The sequence below is a fragment of the Anabrus simplex genome, chromosome 1 (assembly GCF_040414725.1).
Source record: "Anabrus simplex isolate iqAnaSimp1 chromosome 1, ASM4041472v1, whole genome shotgun sequence".
Lineage (NCBI taxonomy): Eukaryota > Metazoa > Arthropoda > Insecta > Orthoptera > Tettigoniidae > Anabrus > Anabrus simplex.
Genome location: NC_090265.1, coordinates 396,346,124 through 396,366,867, shown reverse-complemented (window position 1 = coordinate 396,366,867; position 20,744 = coordinate 396,346,124). Strand labels below are relative to the sequence as shown.

The 20,744-nt window shown below is 42.0% G+C and overlaps 1 protein-coding gene across 1 annotated transcript in view; it reads left to right on the top strand.

Moving 5' to 3' along the window:
* The window catches only part of LOC136869341 (scavenger receptor class B member 1), a 161,563-nt gene that overhangs the window by 127,366 nt on the left and 13,453 nt on the right, over positions 1–20,744 (top strand). Inside the window, exons 7-8 of the mRNA XM_067144844.2 lie at positions 3,306–3,447; positions 14,317–14,435. Of these exons, the coding sequence (XP_067000945.2) occupies positions 3,306–3,447; positions 14,317–14,435 (261 nt within the window). The remainder of the gene's footprint in view (positions 1–3,305; positions 3,448–14,316; positions 14,436–20,744) is intronic.

The following is a 20,744-nucleotide window of genomic DNA, read 5'->3' as shown; positions in this document are numbered from 1 at the left end:
AATTCAACCAGTCGACTTCCTCTTCCATTCCTTTCTCCGAATCAGAATTCTCCTACCTTTTCTTTCTTGGCCTACCACTGTGTTCCAATCTAGCATCACAATTAGATACTCGTCTTCTTTTACAGATTGTATTACATTTTATATCTCTTCATATATTCTTTCGAATTCTCCATCATCAGCTGATCCAGTAGGCATATATACGTGCAGTATTGTGGTGGGCATTGGCTTGGTGTCTATTTTGATAACAATAATCCTAATGGCCTGATGAGCAGGCAGACATCATTTTTTGGAAATGAGTTAAGGTCTCTCATTGTTGATTGGCACTGCCGGTAGCTCCAAATAAGCTATGCAGTGGCCTCCACGGTATGCACTAGCCATGTGTCTTATTAGGTATGTTATTCACCAACTGATGAGCCCAAATAATCACACTTGGGCGAAACGCTGGCAACCAAGAATGAGTTAGCTGGGAAATTTATAATGTCCAATAACGGACCAACTATATTGGTTTTACAACAATAATCCCTTCACCATGCTGGTCGTAGTAGCATACCCGCTGTCCTATTTTATTATTTATTATTTAACCATCTACTAAATTTTCCCCGTTTGATTTTGTGTTGATAATTCTGTAGTCGCCTGTTCTTCTTGCCAACGAAGTTCACTTACAGCAACTATACGGTATCTAACTTTAGTATATCCATCTCTCTTTTCAGATTCTCTAACCTACCACAACGATTCAAATTTCTAACATTCCACGCTCCGACTCGCAGAATACCGGTACCCATCTTCCTAATGATTGCCCCCTCTCGTGTATTCCCCCACTCCCCCGCAGATATCTGAATGGGGGATTATTTTTCCTCCGGGATTTTTTCCCGGGAGGAAGACATCATCAGTACATCATTCATTCAGAGATAGCTACATGTCCTCGGGAGTTAGTTACGGCTGTAGTTTCCCGTTGTTTTCAGCCGTGTAGCAGTATCATCACAGTATTACTACAAGGCCATATCAGTCAATCATCTAGACTGCCGCCCTTGCAACTTCCGAAAGGCTGCTGCCCCCTTTCGATGAGCCATTCCTAACTCTGATCTCTCGACAGATACCTGGTTGCACCTGCGGCTCGGCTATCTGCTTCACTGGGATTCACAAACCTCCCCACCCGGCAAGGTCACATGGTTCGCAGGGGAGGTCTATAGATCTACGAAACATAAAAGTCTATTCCTGTCATAGCATATTTCAGTTACCTGGCGCATATTGAGAATCTGATTCTTACAGCACCTCTGCGGCCCGAAATCGCATTGGTTTCATTCCAACTTACTCCCGACCACAGATCGCACTCTCCATTCCGAAATGCCAGTGAACATCTTGCCTGGTATACTGATCACTGAAATATCTCGATAGTTGCGGCAATCCTTGCTACTCCGCTGCTTTCGTCCAATCAGAAGATACCTAACTAACATTTCGTGCTAATCGTATTGTATCGTTCTATGAAGCAGTTTAATCCCTGCCTTCCCACGATATTTCAGCATTTCAGGTCTGATTTCACCTAAGTTATTCCCGCAGTTTTATGACAATAGAGTTCATTTACCATCTTTTCCACTTCCTCAAGCGTAATTTCACTAACATCATTATCGTCCTCCCCATGAGCTCGGTTGTTCACGAGATGTCAACACCTAGATTTCCTTTTACGTTGAGAAGATTTACAAAATATTCCTTCCACTGCCCAGTGATTCCTTGGGATCTATTATGAGTACACCTGATTTACCCAAAATACTATTCATTTCCTTTTTACCTCCATTTCTAAGATTATCTATTACGGTTCAGAAAGATCTCTCTGCCACTTAATGTAGCCATCCCAGGTTTTTATCGGTATGTTCCCATGACTTCTCCTTTGATTCAACAGTTTTTTTGTTTCACTTTGTTTCTTTCATCTACATACAATTCTCTGCCTGCATTAATTCCTTTTGGAGCCATTTCTGATACGCCTGCCTTCATTTCATTATTCCACCAAGGATTTGCTTTTTCCCATCTTTACACAGAGTTGTTCCCAGGCATTCCCTTGCTGTTTCTATTACAGCATCGCAGTATGCCACCCATCCTCTTTCTATATCTTGATCCTGCTTACTGTCTATTGTTCGGAACTTTTCACTTATCATATCCATGTGCTTTTGTTTGATTTCCTCTTCCTGGACATTTTCAAACCTTATTCGTCTTCATGCAGATTTTACTTTCCATATCCTTGGCCCAGTGGTACTTAGTTCACTACAGATCAGATAGTGATCTATATCATCGAATAATCTCCGAAATGCCCGCAAAGTCCTTACAAATTTCCTGAATTCAAAGTCGGTTAAGGTATAGTCAATTACGAATCTGGTACCCTTGCCCTCTCATGTGTAGCGGTGGATAGCCTTATGCCTGAAGAATGTATTCGTAAATGCTTGCACATACCAGCATAAAATTTAAGTAAAAGCTTCCCATTCCTATTAGCTTCTACATCATCCGCACATTTACCCATCCGGTGTTTGGAGTGGATAGTCACGATCCCAGGCTTCTGTCCCTATCAGCAACCTCACGCACACAGGTTCGAACACACAGTCTGTTAACAATCATGACGCACGGCGACTGTTCCTTCACTGACACAATCATTTCACGTGGTCGCTCCACACAGTGAATTAATCAGGCCATATCACTTGCCAAGTCAATAATACAGCACCACTTATTAACAGCGACAATATTTTAGCATTACTCACCGTCGTACTCCCCCTACACACTCAGCACTACTCCTGCCCACTAAATCCAACAACAATATTACTGCTTTCCAGATCCACAACATGACGACGACAACTACAACAACAACAACACTAGCACTGATACAACTCTCCAGCACTACTGCTGTCCAACTGCACCCTTGTTAACGCAGCTAGCCTCCTTTTATATAGTTGGTGATTGAGTACTAGAATCTTTATAATTGGTGGAGAAGGAATATTATCGTTTCGCGTTCCAGAAAGCCCCGGAGAAACTAGACGAAGCCGTAATACAATGAGAGGCCGGCCATGCCCTCAGCCCGGCTGGGAGGTCACCGACCTAACTCACTCATCCCTTCCAGAAAATACCGAAGGGGGCTACGACAGGGAAGGTTGTAACTTTGGCACGTACCATAATAATAATAATAATAATAATAATAATAATAATAATAATAATAATAATGTGTTCGTAAATTTAACAAATATTCATTCACCCCCTATTTTCTTCAGCCTCACATTTAATTATTTTTTCTCGTATTTATTTCTAGTTTAATATGTCTGTTCCAGGTGTGGGATGGGATTCCTGTATTGCGCTACATGCCTCCAGACAATGTATTCGATAATGGATTCGATAATCCGGACAATATGTGCTTCTGTGAAGATTCATGCCAGCTGTCAGGGGTGTCTGGCATATCACACTGTAAACGAGGTAACGATTGTTGTTATAATTACCAGCATACTTACTATTCAAATTTGAGTGCAAATCAACAATTAATTGTAAATGTCTTGTATCATATCTTTACGACCGTTCTTTCCTGAGAGTACTAAGTAAAGGGGGATATTCCCACAGCTGAACCATTAGACCAGTCATTATATCGAACATGAGTTTACTCTTGTGACCAGTTTTCTACTCCTCCACCTGACAACAACACTCGGTTACTTTCAGAAGAATAGAGCACACCAACGTTGTTTAACTCATGAGATTTCATACTGTTGAAATGAACGAGATACTTGGCACGTGTTACGAAGCTGTAAGCTTGCATTCAGGAGATGATGAATTCGAATCTCCCCATCGGCAGACCTCAAGATGGTTTTGCAAGGATTCCTATTTTCACACCAGACAAATATTGGGGCTGTACATTAATTGATGCCACAGCCTCTATCTCCCCAATTCAAGCCTTATCCCATCCTCGCGTCGTAAAACACCTTTCATTTTGCCACTGATGCTTTCACGGCCCGTACTTATAGACATGATGCTGCATAGGCTTTTGGGCTTATGCCGTGTCAAGAAAATAAGGTAAAATTCTTTATGTTTCGCAGGTAACTGTGCTTTGAGTCCTCAGAAGAAATCTCGACTGTCCACGAGAAAGGCTTCCTAAACAATGACTCTTTAAAATTTAGACGTTATAATAGAAGTGGAAATGGTACGTTCATTTGCACCAGATGGCTCCCAGGACGTGGCACAACGCTAGCGTTCGAAGCGGAAGCTGACCGAACCATCAGACTAAGCGGTTCACGTAACGTGCGTACGTAACATATGACATGACAGCTGTATGATATAGACACAAGCCTGGAATGAAACATCTGGCGCTAAGGAACGTACGAATTTGGAAAACACCGAGGCGAAATAACAATAGTGAAAGGACAGGGAAGGGAACTACCTACGGAAATTCTTAATGGCTGGCAATCAGGTATTAATTGATAGCCGGTGTCCCTGTTGAAATTGTTAAGATTTCTATGTATTTCCACAGCTTCCCGTATAATCCAGGACCTGTAGTGTCTAGTGTGGGTAAGAGCTCGAGCATTTTGGAACATGACATCATGATAGCGTGCTCGGCTATTGCCGATTTGTCTGGTTGGTTGAGACGAATATTACGTTCGTGTTCTTTGATACGGGTACCAATGGACCGGCATGTTTGGCCGATGTATACCTTACCGCAAGTACAGGGAATTTCGTATACCCCAGGATGTAAAAGTGGGGACAATTTGTCCTTGGTTTTACTCAGACTGTGAGCAATTTTAGTGGCGGTGCCAAACACGGTTTTTATATTGTTTTTGCGGAGGATCTTGGCAATTCGATCTGTGGTGTTGTGAATGTAAGGCAAGTAGGCAGTTCCCTTCACTTCTTGCTTCTATGTGCTTTGCTTGGTCGTTTATCTGGGATGCAGGGCTCTATGAATCTGCAAATCGCTGTAACCATTACCCTTGAACGCGACTTTGAGCGTGTCCATCTCCACCTGGATATGTGATGGCTCACAAATTCGTCTCGCCCTCTTGGCGAGTGTCGTGAAAATGCCTTATTTTTGTGCTGGATGGTGGTGAGAATCTGCATGAAGATAGCGATTTGGGTGGGTAGGCTTACGATAGACGGTATGTCCTAAGCAGCCGTCCGGTTTCTTTCTTACTAGAACATCCAAGAAAGGAAGGCATCCGTCCGACTCCATCTCCATAGTGAATTTTATTGAAGGACGTTGCTGATTTAGGTGGTTTAGAAATAGATGAAGTTTCTCAGGACCTTCTGTCTAGACCACAAACGGTAAAGCATTCTTACATTCAAACCTTGATTATTAGAGGTCTTTCTAGTGAACAGACGAGCTTTCCTTCTGAAGACATAGAGCAGGGCCTCTCAAACGCCCGAAATCTCACGCGTGAAAAGAGCGGTGCAGAGTTCCTGTGCACAGTGCATCGGTCCCGCTCGGCTCGGCTCGGACCAACGCTTCGTCTCTGAGCTACTCGGCTAAGCTCGGCTTAACTCGACTCAACTCGGCTCGGATTTGGAGCGCTACGGAACAAGTGAGGAAGAGGGAGACAGGGGAAGCGAGCGAGACAGGCGTGGGGAAAGAGAGAGACAGCGCTATTGCTCCAAATCAAGGAGCGGAGGTCTGCACTCTGGTCAACAAAGCGAAGTCGTCTTTTGCACCGTGCACAGTGCATGCACCAGGCGCATGCACCTTGAGAGGCCCTGAATCGTAGAGGAAAGTTATCCGCGATACGTAAAGAATTTCCCCTTGGGAAATGAATGGAGAATGCAATCTGTCGTTTGGTTCCAAAGCAAATACGCTCCACCCGCACTTTGATCGACTGTATAGAAACCAAGATGATGATGCTTGTTGTTTGGAGGGGCCTAACATCTAGGTCATCGGCCCCTAATGGTACGAAATATAATGACAATTTAAAAGTCCAAAATCATCCACTGACCAGAATTCAAAACGTGATGACGAAGAATGAATGGATGAATATGAATGGATATCAGTGGATTCGACCCACAATGCCCCACATTCCTAGAAACTATCGTAAAACAATAGTTGTTTTTTTTGCTAGGGGCTTTACGTCGCACCGACACAGATAGGTCTTATGGCGACGATGGGATAGGAAGGGCTTAGGAGTTGGAAGGAAGCGGCCGTGGTCTTAATTAAGGTACAGCCCTAGCATTTGCCTGGTGTGAAAATGGGAAACCACGGAAAACCATCTTCAGGGCTGCCGATAGTGGGATTCGAACCTACTATCTCCCGGATGCAAGCTCACAGCCGCGCGCTTCTACGCGCACGGCCAACGCGCCCGGTAAAACAATAGTATTACCACGGCCGACTTGATGCGTCGCTCTAGCTAACTCCTTACCGGCCTTGACAATCGGGTCCGCGCACTGTAATCGGAATAGTTACACAGCTCGACACGTGGCGCTGGCGGCCGACCTCTTTGTGGTAGAAATGCATACTTCTGTATGGAAAATATTTGACTTTGATTGCCGATTTATCGTAATTTAGAGTTATGGAGAATGTTACGTAGGTTAATACTGTTAAGGTGATTAATCCTAAAGGTTACTTTCGTTGATATTTGCTAAAATGGTGTCATGAAATGAAACTGCGGGCAGATGACTTAGTCCAGCTGACGTTCTGATATTGACCTTGATTGCCGATGTATCTTAATTTAGGGAATAAAATAGTATGTTACATTGACTAATATTGTTAAAATTATTAATCCTAAAGGCTACTTTCAATGATATGGGCCAAAATAACGTCGTGAAATGAAACTGCGGAGGATGGAGTAGTCCAACTGACGTTCCTTAATTGTGAGGAATAATAGTAATCGTTTTAATTATCATGGCATTTAGATACATAGCAGAACTTACCACAATACTTTTTTCTTCTGATGTTAATATTGAGATTAAGAGTCATTGTTCAATTAGAGTTTTTAAATTCTTCAAGCGCTGCTCTCAGGAAGGGGGCTGGACAAAACATAAAAGTCTTACTTTTTTCCATATTCGATGTATGCATAACATAAATATTTTGGCTCAAATATGTTTAAATTTTAATTTCAACAAATATAGTTTCAGATTACATTTCATCCATACCTTTCACTAGAATATTAAATACCGGGCAAGTTGGCCGTGCTAAATTCAGACAATAATTTTTACTTGAAATGCAGTAGGGTGGAACAAGCTGGCCGCGCGGCGTGCAGTTGTGAGCTGTGAGCTTGCATCCGGGATATAGTGGGTTCGAACCCCACTGTCGGCAGCCCTGGAGATGATTTTCCGTGGTTTCCCATTTTCACATCAGGCTGTACCTTAATTAAGGCCACGGCCGGTTCCTTCCCACTGCTAGCCCTTTCCTATTCCAGCGGCGTGGTAAGACCTATCTCTGTCGGTGCGACGTAAAAGAAATAGCGAAAAATAAGAAGAATAATTTTAAATAAAAATTCAGTGAGAGAAAAGTATTTTGAGGAAATACATTGTAAACTGTTCTCTGCTTGCTGATGATGCTTGTTGTCTAAAGGGGCCTAACGTCTAGGTCATCGGCCCCATTGCTCAGGTAACAACACTTCACACGTTGGCTTTACCGTCATAGCAGTAGTGATTCTTACTTTTCAGTGTTTAAAAGTTAAATTTCAGATTATCTTGGATAAAAAATGTGTTGTGTTGCTGTCATATGGCAAATACGACACCGCCTAAAGGATTATTCTATGAAAGAAAATTCATGGGTAAAAATGCCTCATTAGCGTGATTAGCTGCCACTCCCGGAGCCTCGGGTTCGATTCCTGGCCCTGCCACGAAATTTCAAAAGTGATACGAAGGCTGGAACGGGCCCACTCAGCCTTGGGAGGTCAACTGTGTAGATGGGGGTATCGATTCCCACCTCAGACATCCTCGAAGTGGTTTTCCAGTTTCCCACTTCTCCTCCAAGCAAATGCCGGAATGGTAACTAACTTTAGGCCACAGCTGCTTCCTTCCCTCTTCCTTGTCTATGCCTTCCAATCTTCCCATCCCCAACACAAGGCCCCTGTTCAGCATAGAAGTTGCGGCCGCCTGGGCGAGGTACTGGTCATCCTTCCCAGTTGTATTCCCGACCCGCAATCTCACGTTCCAGGACACTACCCTTGAGGTGGTAGAGGTGGGAACCCTCACCGAGTCCGAGAGAAAAGCCAATCCTGGAGGGGTAAACAGAGTAAGAAAGAAAGAAAGAAAGAAAAGAAAGAAAGAAAGAAAGAAAGAAAGAAAGAAGGTAAATACCCGAAATAGAAACGGAAAACTAAGATGAGAGTGCTACCTGCTTTTAGCCACACCGTAGTTTTGTCCTGGTCTACACAGAATTCGTGAAATGATAGTGTCCCTTTGCTCTATTTTCCTGTTCGGAATACAAAAAAGGCACACAGCAATATATATTCGAATATTTCCTAACACAGTTAAATAAAACCAAATCACCACACCATTAAAAAACGAATTAGCGCATAAATTAAAATCCTTGTTTAGGATGAATTTACAGCAAGAAATCACTTTGTTCTTGTTTTCATAAAAATTTTGCTCGAAGTACGAAAAGGTGCACAAGAATGTCACAAATTCCAAGATTTGTAAACACAATTTAAAAAATATAATCACCACACCACACAATAAAAAATAAACTCACTAGCGCATAACTATCAGATCTCAATATCAAGCCAACAAGCACCTCATTGCGAACACACTGCCAACATTTACGACAGCAAATCCATATAAATAAAAGTGGAAATGCGGCAATTTGCGGTATTCAGCTTCCTGTCAGTGGGTAGTAGGCCAGCGCTCCAGCGGCATTAGGGTGAAACTTTCCAATTACAGCTTTATGCTGGGCTTTACAATCGATTGTCAAGGCCGGTATAAGGAGCGCAGTGAGGGATCCAGTAGGCCGTGGTATTACTGACCAAGGGACTGCTCCTAAAGCACAGTACTGAATCGATGATGCTTGTTGTCTAAAGGGGTCCAAAAATCCAGGTCATCGTCCCCTCATAATGGCACTTATCGCTAGTAAAGTAGAGCCATGCTATTTGTTATGTTGTGGTACTAATAAAAAATAGCGTAGACTCGCGGTATTCCACATATTATGGTACTACTCACAGGTAATGTAATACGCACATGTGACGCTGAACTCTGGTGTTTCTCACATTGCGGTGCCACTAACAGGCAACGCAAACCTATGGTGTTCCTCACATAGGTGAACTAATCACAGGGACTCGTACTATCCCGTGGTGTTATTCACATAGTGGGTACTAACCACAGGCAACGCAGACCCATGGTGTTGCTCATATAGTGGTACTAATCACAGGCAACGCACAGACCCGTGGTGTCTCTCACATAATGGTACTAATCACGGGTATTGTAAACCCCATTCTGCTTCACACTCTTCCGGGCGAGTTGGCCGTGCGGTTAGAGGCGTGCGGCTGTGAGCTTGCATCCGGGAGACAGTGGGTTCGAATCCCACTGTCGGCAGCCCTGAAGATTGTTTTCCCTGGTTTCCTATTTTCATACCAGGCAAATGGTGGGGCTTTACCTTAATTAAGGCCACGGCCGTTTCCTTCCTACTTCTAGGCCTTTCCTATCCCATCGTCGCCATAAGATTTATCTGTGTCGGTGCGACGCAAAGCTACTAGCAAAGAGAAAATCACACTCTGTTGCTACTAATCACAAATCTAGTGTGTACTACTCTCAAGTAAACGCGACCCATGTGTTTCCCGCGTGATTGTACTAATTACAAGTAGTCCCATGGTTCTAATTTGATCATGCCTTAGTCGCCCCTTTTAGTCGCCTGTTACGACAGGCAAGGGAAGCGTGGGTGTATTCTTCGTCTGCGCCCCCACCCACACGGTGTTGTGTATTTGGTCCGCGAGAACTATTTTATTTCGCTCAAGTCCGCCGGCACGCCGGTTAGGACCCATCTATCCGCCACCTGGGACGCGCCACGTGGGAGTATAACCTCTCTCCCTTGCTACGCCAGCGTAGTAGGTTCGTGGCAGAAACAAAGATGTATAGATGTTGATGCAGGGAGCTTTAAGTGAACGAATCACTGCTCAGAAGGAATAATCTGAAATCTCTAATTAATTAAAAGAATATAAAAAGTGGTGTTTGCGTAAACCTGAAATCAGGCCAGGAATTGTCACTGCGACCCTTTATTTTTATTGTTTATTGCCTCTTTCTGTTTATTTTCTTTATGTAACATTTCCATGGTGGTGGTGGTGGTGGTTGTTGGGGGAGTGTTCTAACCCCCAGTACCCCTCCTCCTAGCCACGCCCCTGCATGTGACACAAGCGGGCGAGTGTTGGTTCCTGTGAGAGTATGGGATTCGAACGCGAACAGTAAGAGAAATACGACCGGGCGAGTTGGCCGTGCGCGTAGAGGCGCGCGGCTGTGAGCTTGCATCCGGGAGATAGTAGGTTCGAATCCCACTATCGGCAGCCCTGAAGATGGTTTTCCGTGGTTTCCCATTTTCACACCAGGCAAATGCTGGGGCTGTACCTTAATTAAGGCCACGGCCGCTTCCTTCCAACTCCTAGGCCTTTCCTATCCCATCGTCGCCATAAGACCTATCTGTGTCGGTGCGACGTAAAGCCCCTAGCAAAAAAAAAAAAAAAAAAAAGAGAAATACGGGAAATGTAAGAAATAACAATTTGATTTCGTTTTCAGGAACTTCATGGAAAGTGACATCGAATCCGAAGAGACCTTACTTGTAAAAATCAGAAAAGCATATCAATATATCAATCAATATATGGCCTAAACTCAGTGACTACAGTGGTCAAATCTGTGTGTCGTCAACATTCACGATGTGTCAATACAATAACATGTTTGTGCACCAGATTTCAGTTCCATAAAGTGCTATTATATGCAGATACCGTACTTCATCTGGTTTGGCTATTATTGCGCTGAAGGCTCAAATTACAGTTATACCTGACCAGTAAGTGGAGGCTAGACTACCCACTATGTGGTCCACCCTGTCCGTTTGGTGGGAATGCAATCTTGTATATATACTTCGATCTCTCCAACTTTGCTGTAAAGAATTAAAGTTAATTGAATATCAAATATTGTATTGATGCAAACTGGAAGGTAGCAATATGATTACTGGTACACCATGAATAGAGACACTGGCAGGAGGGTATTCATAAAAGAAGAAATAAATGAAAAATTACGAATGAACATACAGAATGGAGCTATTTCAATGGATCATCTTTAATATTGCTGTGATATCTCTAATCGCTTTAGTATCTGAGGCCATGTGATCAGCAGCGTAGCCGATATGGGGGAAGTTATAGTTACAAATGACGATAGAACACAATGAAGATGATTGTGCGTGTGTGGTTCGCGCATGCAAGACTTGTCATTTTGACTCTGATACAAGTGAATTATGTTGATATTCATATTACAGTACACTACACAATCTTACGTCAAAATACAGAACAAGATCAACAGTTTTACAGCGAATGGCATGTTCAGTTTACAATCTAAAATCCAACTTTCGGGGCTTCTTAGAAAGTAGATTCAACAGATCTATTGGTTCCACAGTTATGTCTCCGAATGGTTATTTAGTTTATTTTTAATTGTCAATTTCTGTTTATTTTCTTTTTGTAAGATTTCCATTGGGGGAGGGGGTGTTTTCACCTCCAGTACCCCCCTCCATGGCTACGCCCCTACATGTGATACTAGCGGACGAGAGTAGGTTGGTTACCTGTGACACTATGGGATTCGAACGCAAATAGTAAGAGAAATACGGGATGTCTAACAAATAACAATTTGATTTCGTTCTCAGGAACTTCGAGGTAAATGACATGGAATCCGAAGAGACCTTACTTGTAAAAATCAGGACAGCTTATCAGTGATCAACTGTTCCATTAACTCGGTATAATAATAATTATAATTTCGTGTGGCTATTTCTAGCCGAGTGCGGCCCTTGTAAGGCAGACCCTCCGATGAGGGTGGGCGGCATCTGCCATGTGTAGGTAAGTGCGTGTTATTGTGGTGGAGGATAGTGTTATATGTGGTGTGTGAGTTGTAGGGATGTTGGGGACAGCACAAACACCCAGCCCCCGGGCCATTCGAATTAACCAATCAAGGTTAAATTCCCCGACCCGGCCGGGAATCGAACCCGGGACCCTCTGAACCGAAGGCCAGTACGCTGACCATTCAGCCAACGAGTCGGATATTAACTCGGTAGTGTGCAACATATCGAACACCAATTCAAGGCTATATATTTAACAGATGACGTCAATCTAGATATAGACTGGCAATATTCACTCCTATTCCAAAAAATTCCTGACTCTAAAAACTTCCTTACCGTATTCTCTGACCTATTTCTTTATCAACTGATAACAGAAGTTACCGTACCACTCTAACCTTACGGTTTACAGTAGACCTATTTCTCACCAATCAATCGTCTTCAGCGCAGACAAGGTAAGCGATCATTCAGCTATTATAGCCACGCTTCACCCCCAAAAGCCACTTTCTAAGAGTTCGGTAAGGACCGTCTATAATTACAAGAAAGGCCGACTAGAACATGTTACCATCTTTGTCCCTTCAATACCTTCCCACTCCAAATTCACTGAAAATCAAAGACATGGACATAGTATGGAATGAGTGACATGACACCTTTCGATGCGTGGATTAGGGCATGCCGAAATTAACCATTTCCCCTAAGAGAAATCCTCCATGGATCACTAGGAACATTATAGAAATGAAGACGAAAAGGAATTTGGTGAGCAAAATGTGGAGAAGTTGCACCACCGACTTTACGTGGGAGAGGTTCAAGATAGTAAGAAATTACACGAAGCAGCTCATTCACGAATCTTTCAACAACTACATCCACGAAATAAGTGACAGTAACAAAGAGATGCGGAAATTCTCCGCAATAAAAAAGCGGCAGTTCATCACCTAGTTCTTTCCACACTAACGGTAAAGTAGAAACCACCCAGAAGACACGCGTGAGGCTTTCAGCGACAGTTTCAAGGAGAAAGCCAGTAACAGCCGTTTGCTTGCATTTGGCCTGGTCCTTTCCTCCACCCCCACCCCCCCTCACCCGTACTTGTTTGTCTCCGTACCTAATGTGACTGCCACCTTAAGGAAAATATGACCCCATACTGCGACAAGCCCAGACAACATATCTCTACGGATCTTATTCCGGTGTGCATAAGTTGTAGCGCCCTCCCTGTGCGGGCCGTGCCGTATGAGTGGAAGAATGCTAATGTGGTGTCGGTTTATATATATTTAAAAAAACAGGCGATAAGAAAATGGTTGAAAATAACAGGCCAAGTGTCTTTAACATCCATCTTCTTCGGTCAAGGTGACCCCAGGCTATTTCATTGTATGGATTGTCGTTTTATTTACGGGTTGAAGGCGTAAACCCATGTTTCATCACCCTTTATATCACTGGAAAGAAATTTGGAACTTTGTTGCCTTTGATCATCACTTAGGAGTCTAGGCACGATCTTTGAAGCAACACGCCGTATGTGTCAATCCTCTGTTTGAATTTTGTAGTCAGTTCCATGATCGATTTCGACTAGTGCAATGACATCAATGGTTCGACGACTTTTTTCTGCTAGTGATTTAACCTCGCACTAACACATCGACGATTTTCGGCGACGGAGGATGGGAAAGGGCTAGGATTGGGAAGGTAGCGGTCGTGGCATTAATTAAGGTACAGCCCCAGCATTCACCTGGTGTGAAAATGGGAAACCAAGGAAAACCATCTTTAGGGCTGCCAACGGTGAGATTCGAACCTACCATCTCCCGAATGCAAGCTCACAGCTACGCGACCTTAACCGCACGGTCAACTCAAGGTTCGACGACTGTCTTCGCGGAGAGTCTGGCGGATTTTTTCGACCATTTCTGGCGTTGAAGTGGACATTTGGTGGTGACAGCGCACGGCATCAATCAGTGTTCTATCCACTAAAAGTGGGAAAACGTCTCAAATGTTTGGGAACGTCCCATACCCTGCTCCCTAAAAGTTGCCTTCAGCATTTCATAACATTCTGAAGCTGTTTTCCTGTTTCTGAAGGAGAATTTGATGCAGGGACACTGGCTGTTGATGTAAATTTATCATTTCATTATTAGCAGAGAGCACGTAGCACGTAGTTACAAACACGAATGTATCGTCACTCCTGATGGACAGACGAGCAGTTCTTCAGCACACTGATTCATCATAGCACGGTGGTACTGATTTTAACGGGTGATAAGGGTAACAATGCTCCGTACGTCCGTGAATTAACTGACTAGAGTGGTATGTCTCTTATAAAAGTGTGTCCATGTTACTAACTTTATGAGTCTTGATGCACTTACTTTCTGTTACAGGAGCCCCATTATTCGTCTCTTTGCCCCACTTCTACAAAGCTGACCCACTACTCTTGGAAGCAGTGGAAGGACTGAATCCAGATCCGGAGAAGCACCAATTGTACCTAGACATACACCAGGTGAGAAAATAACAGTCTCTTCATGTCTCACTTTGTAGGTGGATCTGATGACTTGGCCTACGAGGGAAGCATCTGATATGATCGGAGGAGATCTTATACTATTGAGTATATTCTCGTGACTCCTTTGTTAACGACAGACACGCTCTTGAAATCCACACTTGGGTCCACGTGGAGGTAAGCATGGTACTGGTCAAGAGCCATCTCCTATTGCCCGACAGTGCAAACGACCCCAGACAACCATGCATGAGCAATCCGCTATTGGTCGAGAGTCAAGCCAGCGATTGGTCCTACTTAACGTTTCAGTCGTTGGTCGTTAACAAGGAAATCGCGAGAACTATAACACTTTGTATCTTAAGGTGCGTATACAGTACAATTAAACTTTGTTATAACGACATCGGTTTCAGTGGCAACTTGTCTATAACGTCATGTTTTCTGTGGTAGGTAGAACATATTCCTCGTAAGAAATTTGTTTTTCAGCCTTGCTTAATACGACAAACGTTATATGCGTCTACCTCGCATATAACGTCATTTTCAACCTTTTTGGGGTAAGATTTTCTAAGAACCAAAATATTTTAAGAAATATTTTGTTTACATCTAGCAATCTGGCAAATTCTTTCCTGTCCCCTTTTGTCATACACCTCGGGGATGCAGGCAGATTCCCCACCCCATTCTAATTCTTGCGGTAGTAACGGTACCTGCCTGTGGTCAGATTTGACTGGAAGTTTCCTTTAAGTGCACGCATTTAACACAGCATGACTACTAAAAGAAAAAGTTAAAGTGATTCACGAAACTGAGAAAGGAATTGAAAAGCTGACGTGTGTCGTGCGTTTGACCTTGTTAATTCCACAGTCCCAAACGATTTGGAAGAGCAAGGATAAAATTGGTGCTGCATTTGAACAGAATGGTTCGAAAATTAAGCGGCTAGGAAAACCTGAACGGAGCGACGTGGATGAAGCCTAATTAAGTTTATGTGACTGTGTTTTTCATTTTCCATCTCACTAGACTGATAATACGAATCTCGGTTACTACGACACTCGTTTACAACGACACATTTTGCAGGTCCCTTGGATTTCGCTATAACCAAGTTCTACTGTATACATTAAAAGTACATTTGTGTTGTAAAGTCAGGTATATTTTATATCGTCGCTCGACCGGTAAAAGGTTGTATCCCACAATACTCTTCCTATCCATTATTCTCCTTAAGACTGGTCACGCCTCCCAGCCACATATGGATACACAGTCCATCAGAACAATGTCGTGTTCGTTTTCCTATGTCGACGATTAAACGAAAATGAACCTTACATGCTTCGTACACTAGGAGTGCGTACATACGTAATGCAAACGCACATTCCTACAGTACGGTACTGTAAGGTTCATTTTCCTTTACACATGGGCATAGGAAAATGAACACAACAAAATTTGTTCTGATGGACTGCATATCCATACGTGGCTGGGAGGCGTGACTAGTCTTAAGGAGAATAATTGATAGGAAGAGCTTTATGGAATACAACCTTTTACCGGTTGAGCGACGATATGTTAAGGGTGGTTTGGTCTAAAAAAGTAGAATGGTTCCACATTTTGCAAAACACATTGTTCTAAAAATGCGTTAATAATTATTTAATATTTACACAATTAAATTAATTTTAACTCCCCCATCATGAATATTTAGTGAAGTATTTTTATTCAGACCCTATTTTAAAAATCTACATCTGGTATAGAAATATTTTATATTAGGTTACTCTATTAGAAGAAATGGGGGGGCGATACAAACATCGAAATGAATGAAATATTTTACATATAGATTAACTGAACTTTTGGAAAATGTACAAGAAAGAAATCTACGAGTATAAAACATAACTATGTATTATATTTGCAGATTTTGGTTAGAAACGATGCCGTGAAGTTATCTTACAAAGTGCCAGAGTTATTCATGTTTGAAATCAGTAAATTGTAGAATAAATCATGTCTAAAAAAACACTTTAACATTTATCATATTATTCCGATGTCTCATATGTAACCACTTAGATGATCATCAATATCCAAACAAGATAAGTATCCTGTAAAGAACTACAGATTTTTAGAACGATTATTATAAAAAGCCTATGTTTATCAAAATTTTTATGCAATTCTCCTACTGTACATGAGTACCTTAAAAGTATAGGCTTCCTGGCCGAGGCGGTCGATGAATGCTCGATTCACCAGGAAGGATGTAGGTTCAATTCTCTGACAGGAATTCGAAACATTCAGAAACGAGATTTCTACTTCAAGAGAGAGACATGGCCTTGAGGTTCACTCAGACTACATCAGTTCCTAGGGGCAAGGGCGGGAGGGCATAGAGCTGACCCCTGCAGCCCCCCTCTCTCTCTCTCTCTCTCTCTCTCTCTCACTTAGTACCGAGGTTATGGATATTGAAAGCCTTCACCTTTCACTTCTCTGAGGGTCTTCATGGCTTGTATTTAGAGGACTTTACCTTTTTAAAGTACAAACGTTACTCAGAGCTTTGTTTGTAATTGCTACCCATGGTACTTCCCCGCCGAGGGACCAGTGAAATTCGTCGAATTCCCCGACGAGCTTAATTTTCACCACTATCAGTGGAAATGGAGGAGTTACGACAGCAGAACTATTACTGCCAGGCTAGTTGTGAGATTTTGTTGGTTATATCTGGACAAGGTTTTATAATGATAATGAACTACTCGTAAGATCAGACACTAAAACTCCTTTATTGTCCACATCGGCAAGTACACGCCGTTACACAACCATTTTATTACATCAAAAGAGGGCAATTATCTGTCCCAACAGTGAAACAATCTACGGTATTAAAAAAGAACAATAAAAACATGGTACCAGCTTCGACATAATAAAAATATAACATAATCTAAACTTAATATACAAACCGCATTATATACACAAAATGTATTAAAGAAAACCAATTACCAACACTCCCCCCTTTAGATACATACTGAATGAACTAATATAGTCCAGGATCCTTGAGGAATTTCTGATATTTCCTCTTGGCAACACCTTTGTAAATAGATCAGATATACTATCAGAAGAAGGAATATACTTAAACCTGATAAATCCCTTCTGAACAAGTTCTTTACAAGCATGAAACATAATATCTATGAGCTTCGATTTATCACTCACGTCAGTATTAACTTTATAGCTGAAGCATTATCAGAATAAATTTCACGCGGGGTAGTATTCAAATTCTCCTGTCCTGATTCAATGAGAACATCCTTAAACCACAGTAGTTCCCAGGTTGCTTCTGCTATACTCATGTATTCAGCTTCCATTGTGGATCGAGCAACACAAGATTGTTTCTTGCTATACCACGATATGGCAACTGCTGAAAGAATAACTGAACATCGACTTACAGACCTTCTAGGTTCTTCGTCCCCCCCACCCAATCATCATCACAATATATTTGCACAGTTTGATTACCAAAACAAAAATGCAATTTTACATCTCTCGTCGCATAGTGATACCTAACCATAGGCTATGTTTTAGTTCCTTCCAGTCCCGTTTAGTAGAATTTTCAAACCTTTGACATAAAATGCTGACAGCAAAAACGAGACTACTTATTGCTGTTGCTGCACAAAAATATTGAAGAGTAGAACACATGGTAGAACACTTGCACTTCTATACAAACTAAAAACAAAACTTTCATCGTCATTGATGGCAGATTCCCCAGGTTATACAGGTCTGATACAGTCTTCCATTAGACAATCAATCAATCAATCAATCAATCAATCAATCAATCAATCAATCAATCAATCAATCAATCAATCAATCAATCAATCAATCAATCAATCAATCAATCAATCAATCAATCAATCAATCAATCAATCAATCACTACTGATCTGCATTTAGGGCAGTCGCCCAGGTGGCAGATTCCCTATTTGTTTTCCTAACCTTTTCTTAAATGATTTCAAAGAAATTGGAAATTTATTGAACATCTCCCTTCATAAGTTATTCCAATCCCTAACTCCCCTTCCTATAAACAAATATTTGCCCCAATTTATCCTCTTGAATTCCAGCTTTATCTTCATATTGTGATCTTTCCTACTTTTAAAGACACCACTAATGTCATTCCACGCCATCTCTCCACTGACAGCTCGGAACATACCGCTTAGTCGAGCAGCTCGTCTCCTTTCTCCCAAGTCTTCCCAGCCTAAACTTTGCAACATTTTTGTTAAGTTACTCTTTTGTCGGAAATCACCCAGAACAAATCGAGCTACTTTTCTTTGGATTTTTTCAAGTTCTTGAATCAAATAATCCTGGTGAGAGTCCCATACATTGGAACTTTCACCCCATCAACGCAATAATTACAACTGAGAGGACTTTTCCTATTTGTGAAATTCACAACCTGACTTTTAACCCCGTATATCATCATACCATTGCCTACTCTCCATCTCACAACATTACCGAGGCCATTTTGCAGTTGCTCATAATCTTGTAACATTTATTATTCTGTACAGAATAACATCATCTGCAAAAGCCTTATATCTGATTCCACTTTTTTACTCATATCATTGATATATATACACATACAAGAAAACATAAAGGTCCAATAATACTGCCTTGAGTAGGGATGAGTCCAGTTAGTTCATTTGCTTGAATTAGTTCATTAGATACCGTTCGTTCCCTTGAGCCGTTCAAATGAACTAGTTCAAATGAACGAGCTAGTTGTGATGTCGTTGAAACAGCTTTCGCGGCACTTTGTTCAAATAAACGAGTTAGTTTATTATGAGTAAGAGCAGAAAAGTACTACCGAATGTCGCCGCCAGTCTAAGTGGAAAAATAGTATCTACGAGAGACGGAGAGACAGATAAGCTTTCTATTTTTTTATAACTCACCCCTTCATCCCAGTTGAGAAGTGTGTGAGGAGATGTGCTGTCATGTGACCATTAACACGGCGCACCATTTCCAATCGCGAGCGAGCTTATTTTGTCGTTCAAATGAACGTGGTAGCTCATTTGTGCTGCCTTCATGGAAAGAGCTAAGTCGTTCAATTGAACGAGGTAGTTCGTTTGTGCTCGCTTCATGGAAGCAGCTCTCGCGGCACTTCGTACAATGAACGAAGTCATTCAAATGAACGAGGTAGTTTATTATGAGCTATCTTAGCAACAAGCAATAGCGGCGCGAGCTAGTACGTACATTTTACAATAAATGGTGCTTGCTTAGGTCTTCGTCCTCCCTTAATATAAGTTACAAACAGAGAGTATTACTCCCTGGTGACAAACCATATAGCCTTCGACCGCACCCCACGCTGTTTAAAGTTCTGCGGTTCGAGGGGCGTATGAATCAGCTGTTTGAGATAGCTTTCACACAATAAAATCTAACAGATCTCCAGATAACGTCAAGTTCTCATAAAATATCTTCCAACAATCCCCACAAATCAAAGACACCAGTGAAACAAGACCGGCAGAAAAGGAAACTAATATGGATTTCAAGAAGGTAAGAAAGGGGTTGCTATAGTTAGAGAAATAAATAAACATGAGTCAGAAAGCAAGTAAAATAAGAGCAAAATCCTGAAATAAACGTATTAGTTGGCTGAGGTAGCCGGAAACGATGGCGACAGGAAGTAAGAATAATGACAAAAACAAATATAAAAAAGATACTGAAAATTAACACTGGACCGATAAGCACTCCACACTCACACACACTCAGAGACCAAACACACGACGCAGAGGGTATACAAGTATAATAACAAGGCACGTTACGACAAGTATCCTAACAGCATGACATGATTCAGTCAATGGCTCATGAGCTTGACCTGAGAACACAGATCAGAAATCTGGGTCGCCGCAAAATAGGCCAGGCTCACCCAGTCTAAACACATAACGTAAATAACTTACACACCGCATAATACGTATTCATATCGTACATCTAGGCAAACATGAATCGTACAGTATCAGCGTTAAATCGCAATACAGAATATAAGCTCGAGCCAATACGTCGAAGATACAGAGAAAGAAAAGGTCTCCAAACAAAACAACAAGCAAACCAATCACACACACACGTACAATGGATCGGTGCCACCTTTCGCTCTTTGCAGAAACGAGTATGTGTGATTCATATTTTTAACTTTTCCCCTTATATTAGCGTGATTTTCATCATGTTTAGCGGAAACTAATCGGACTCCCTTTGATTTTGCGGAAGGGGAGTCGGAGTTGGTTTCAGGATTTAATGTTGAATACAGAAGTGGAGGATTTGCATTAATCTTTTTAGCATAAGCGGACATGAAAAAAGGAAAAAACAGTGAAAAAAGTTTGCAGAAAAATTATAAAAAATACACTAAACAAGGG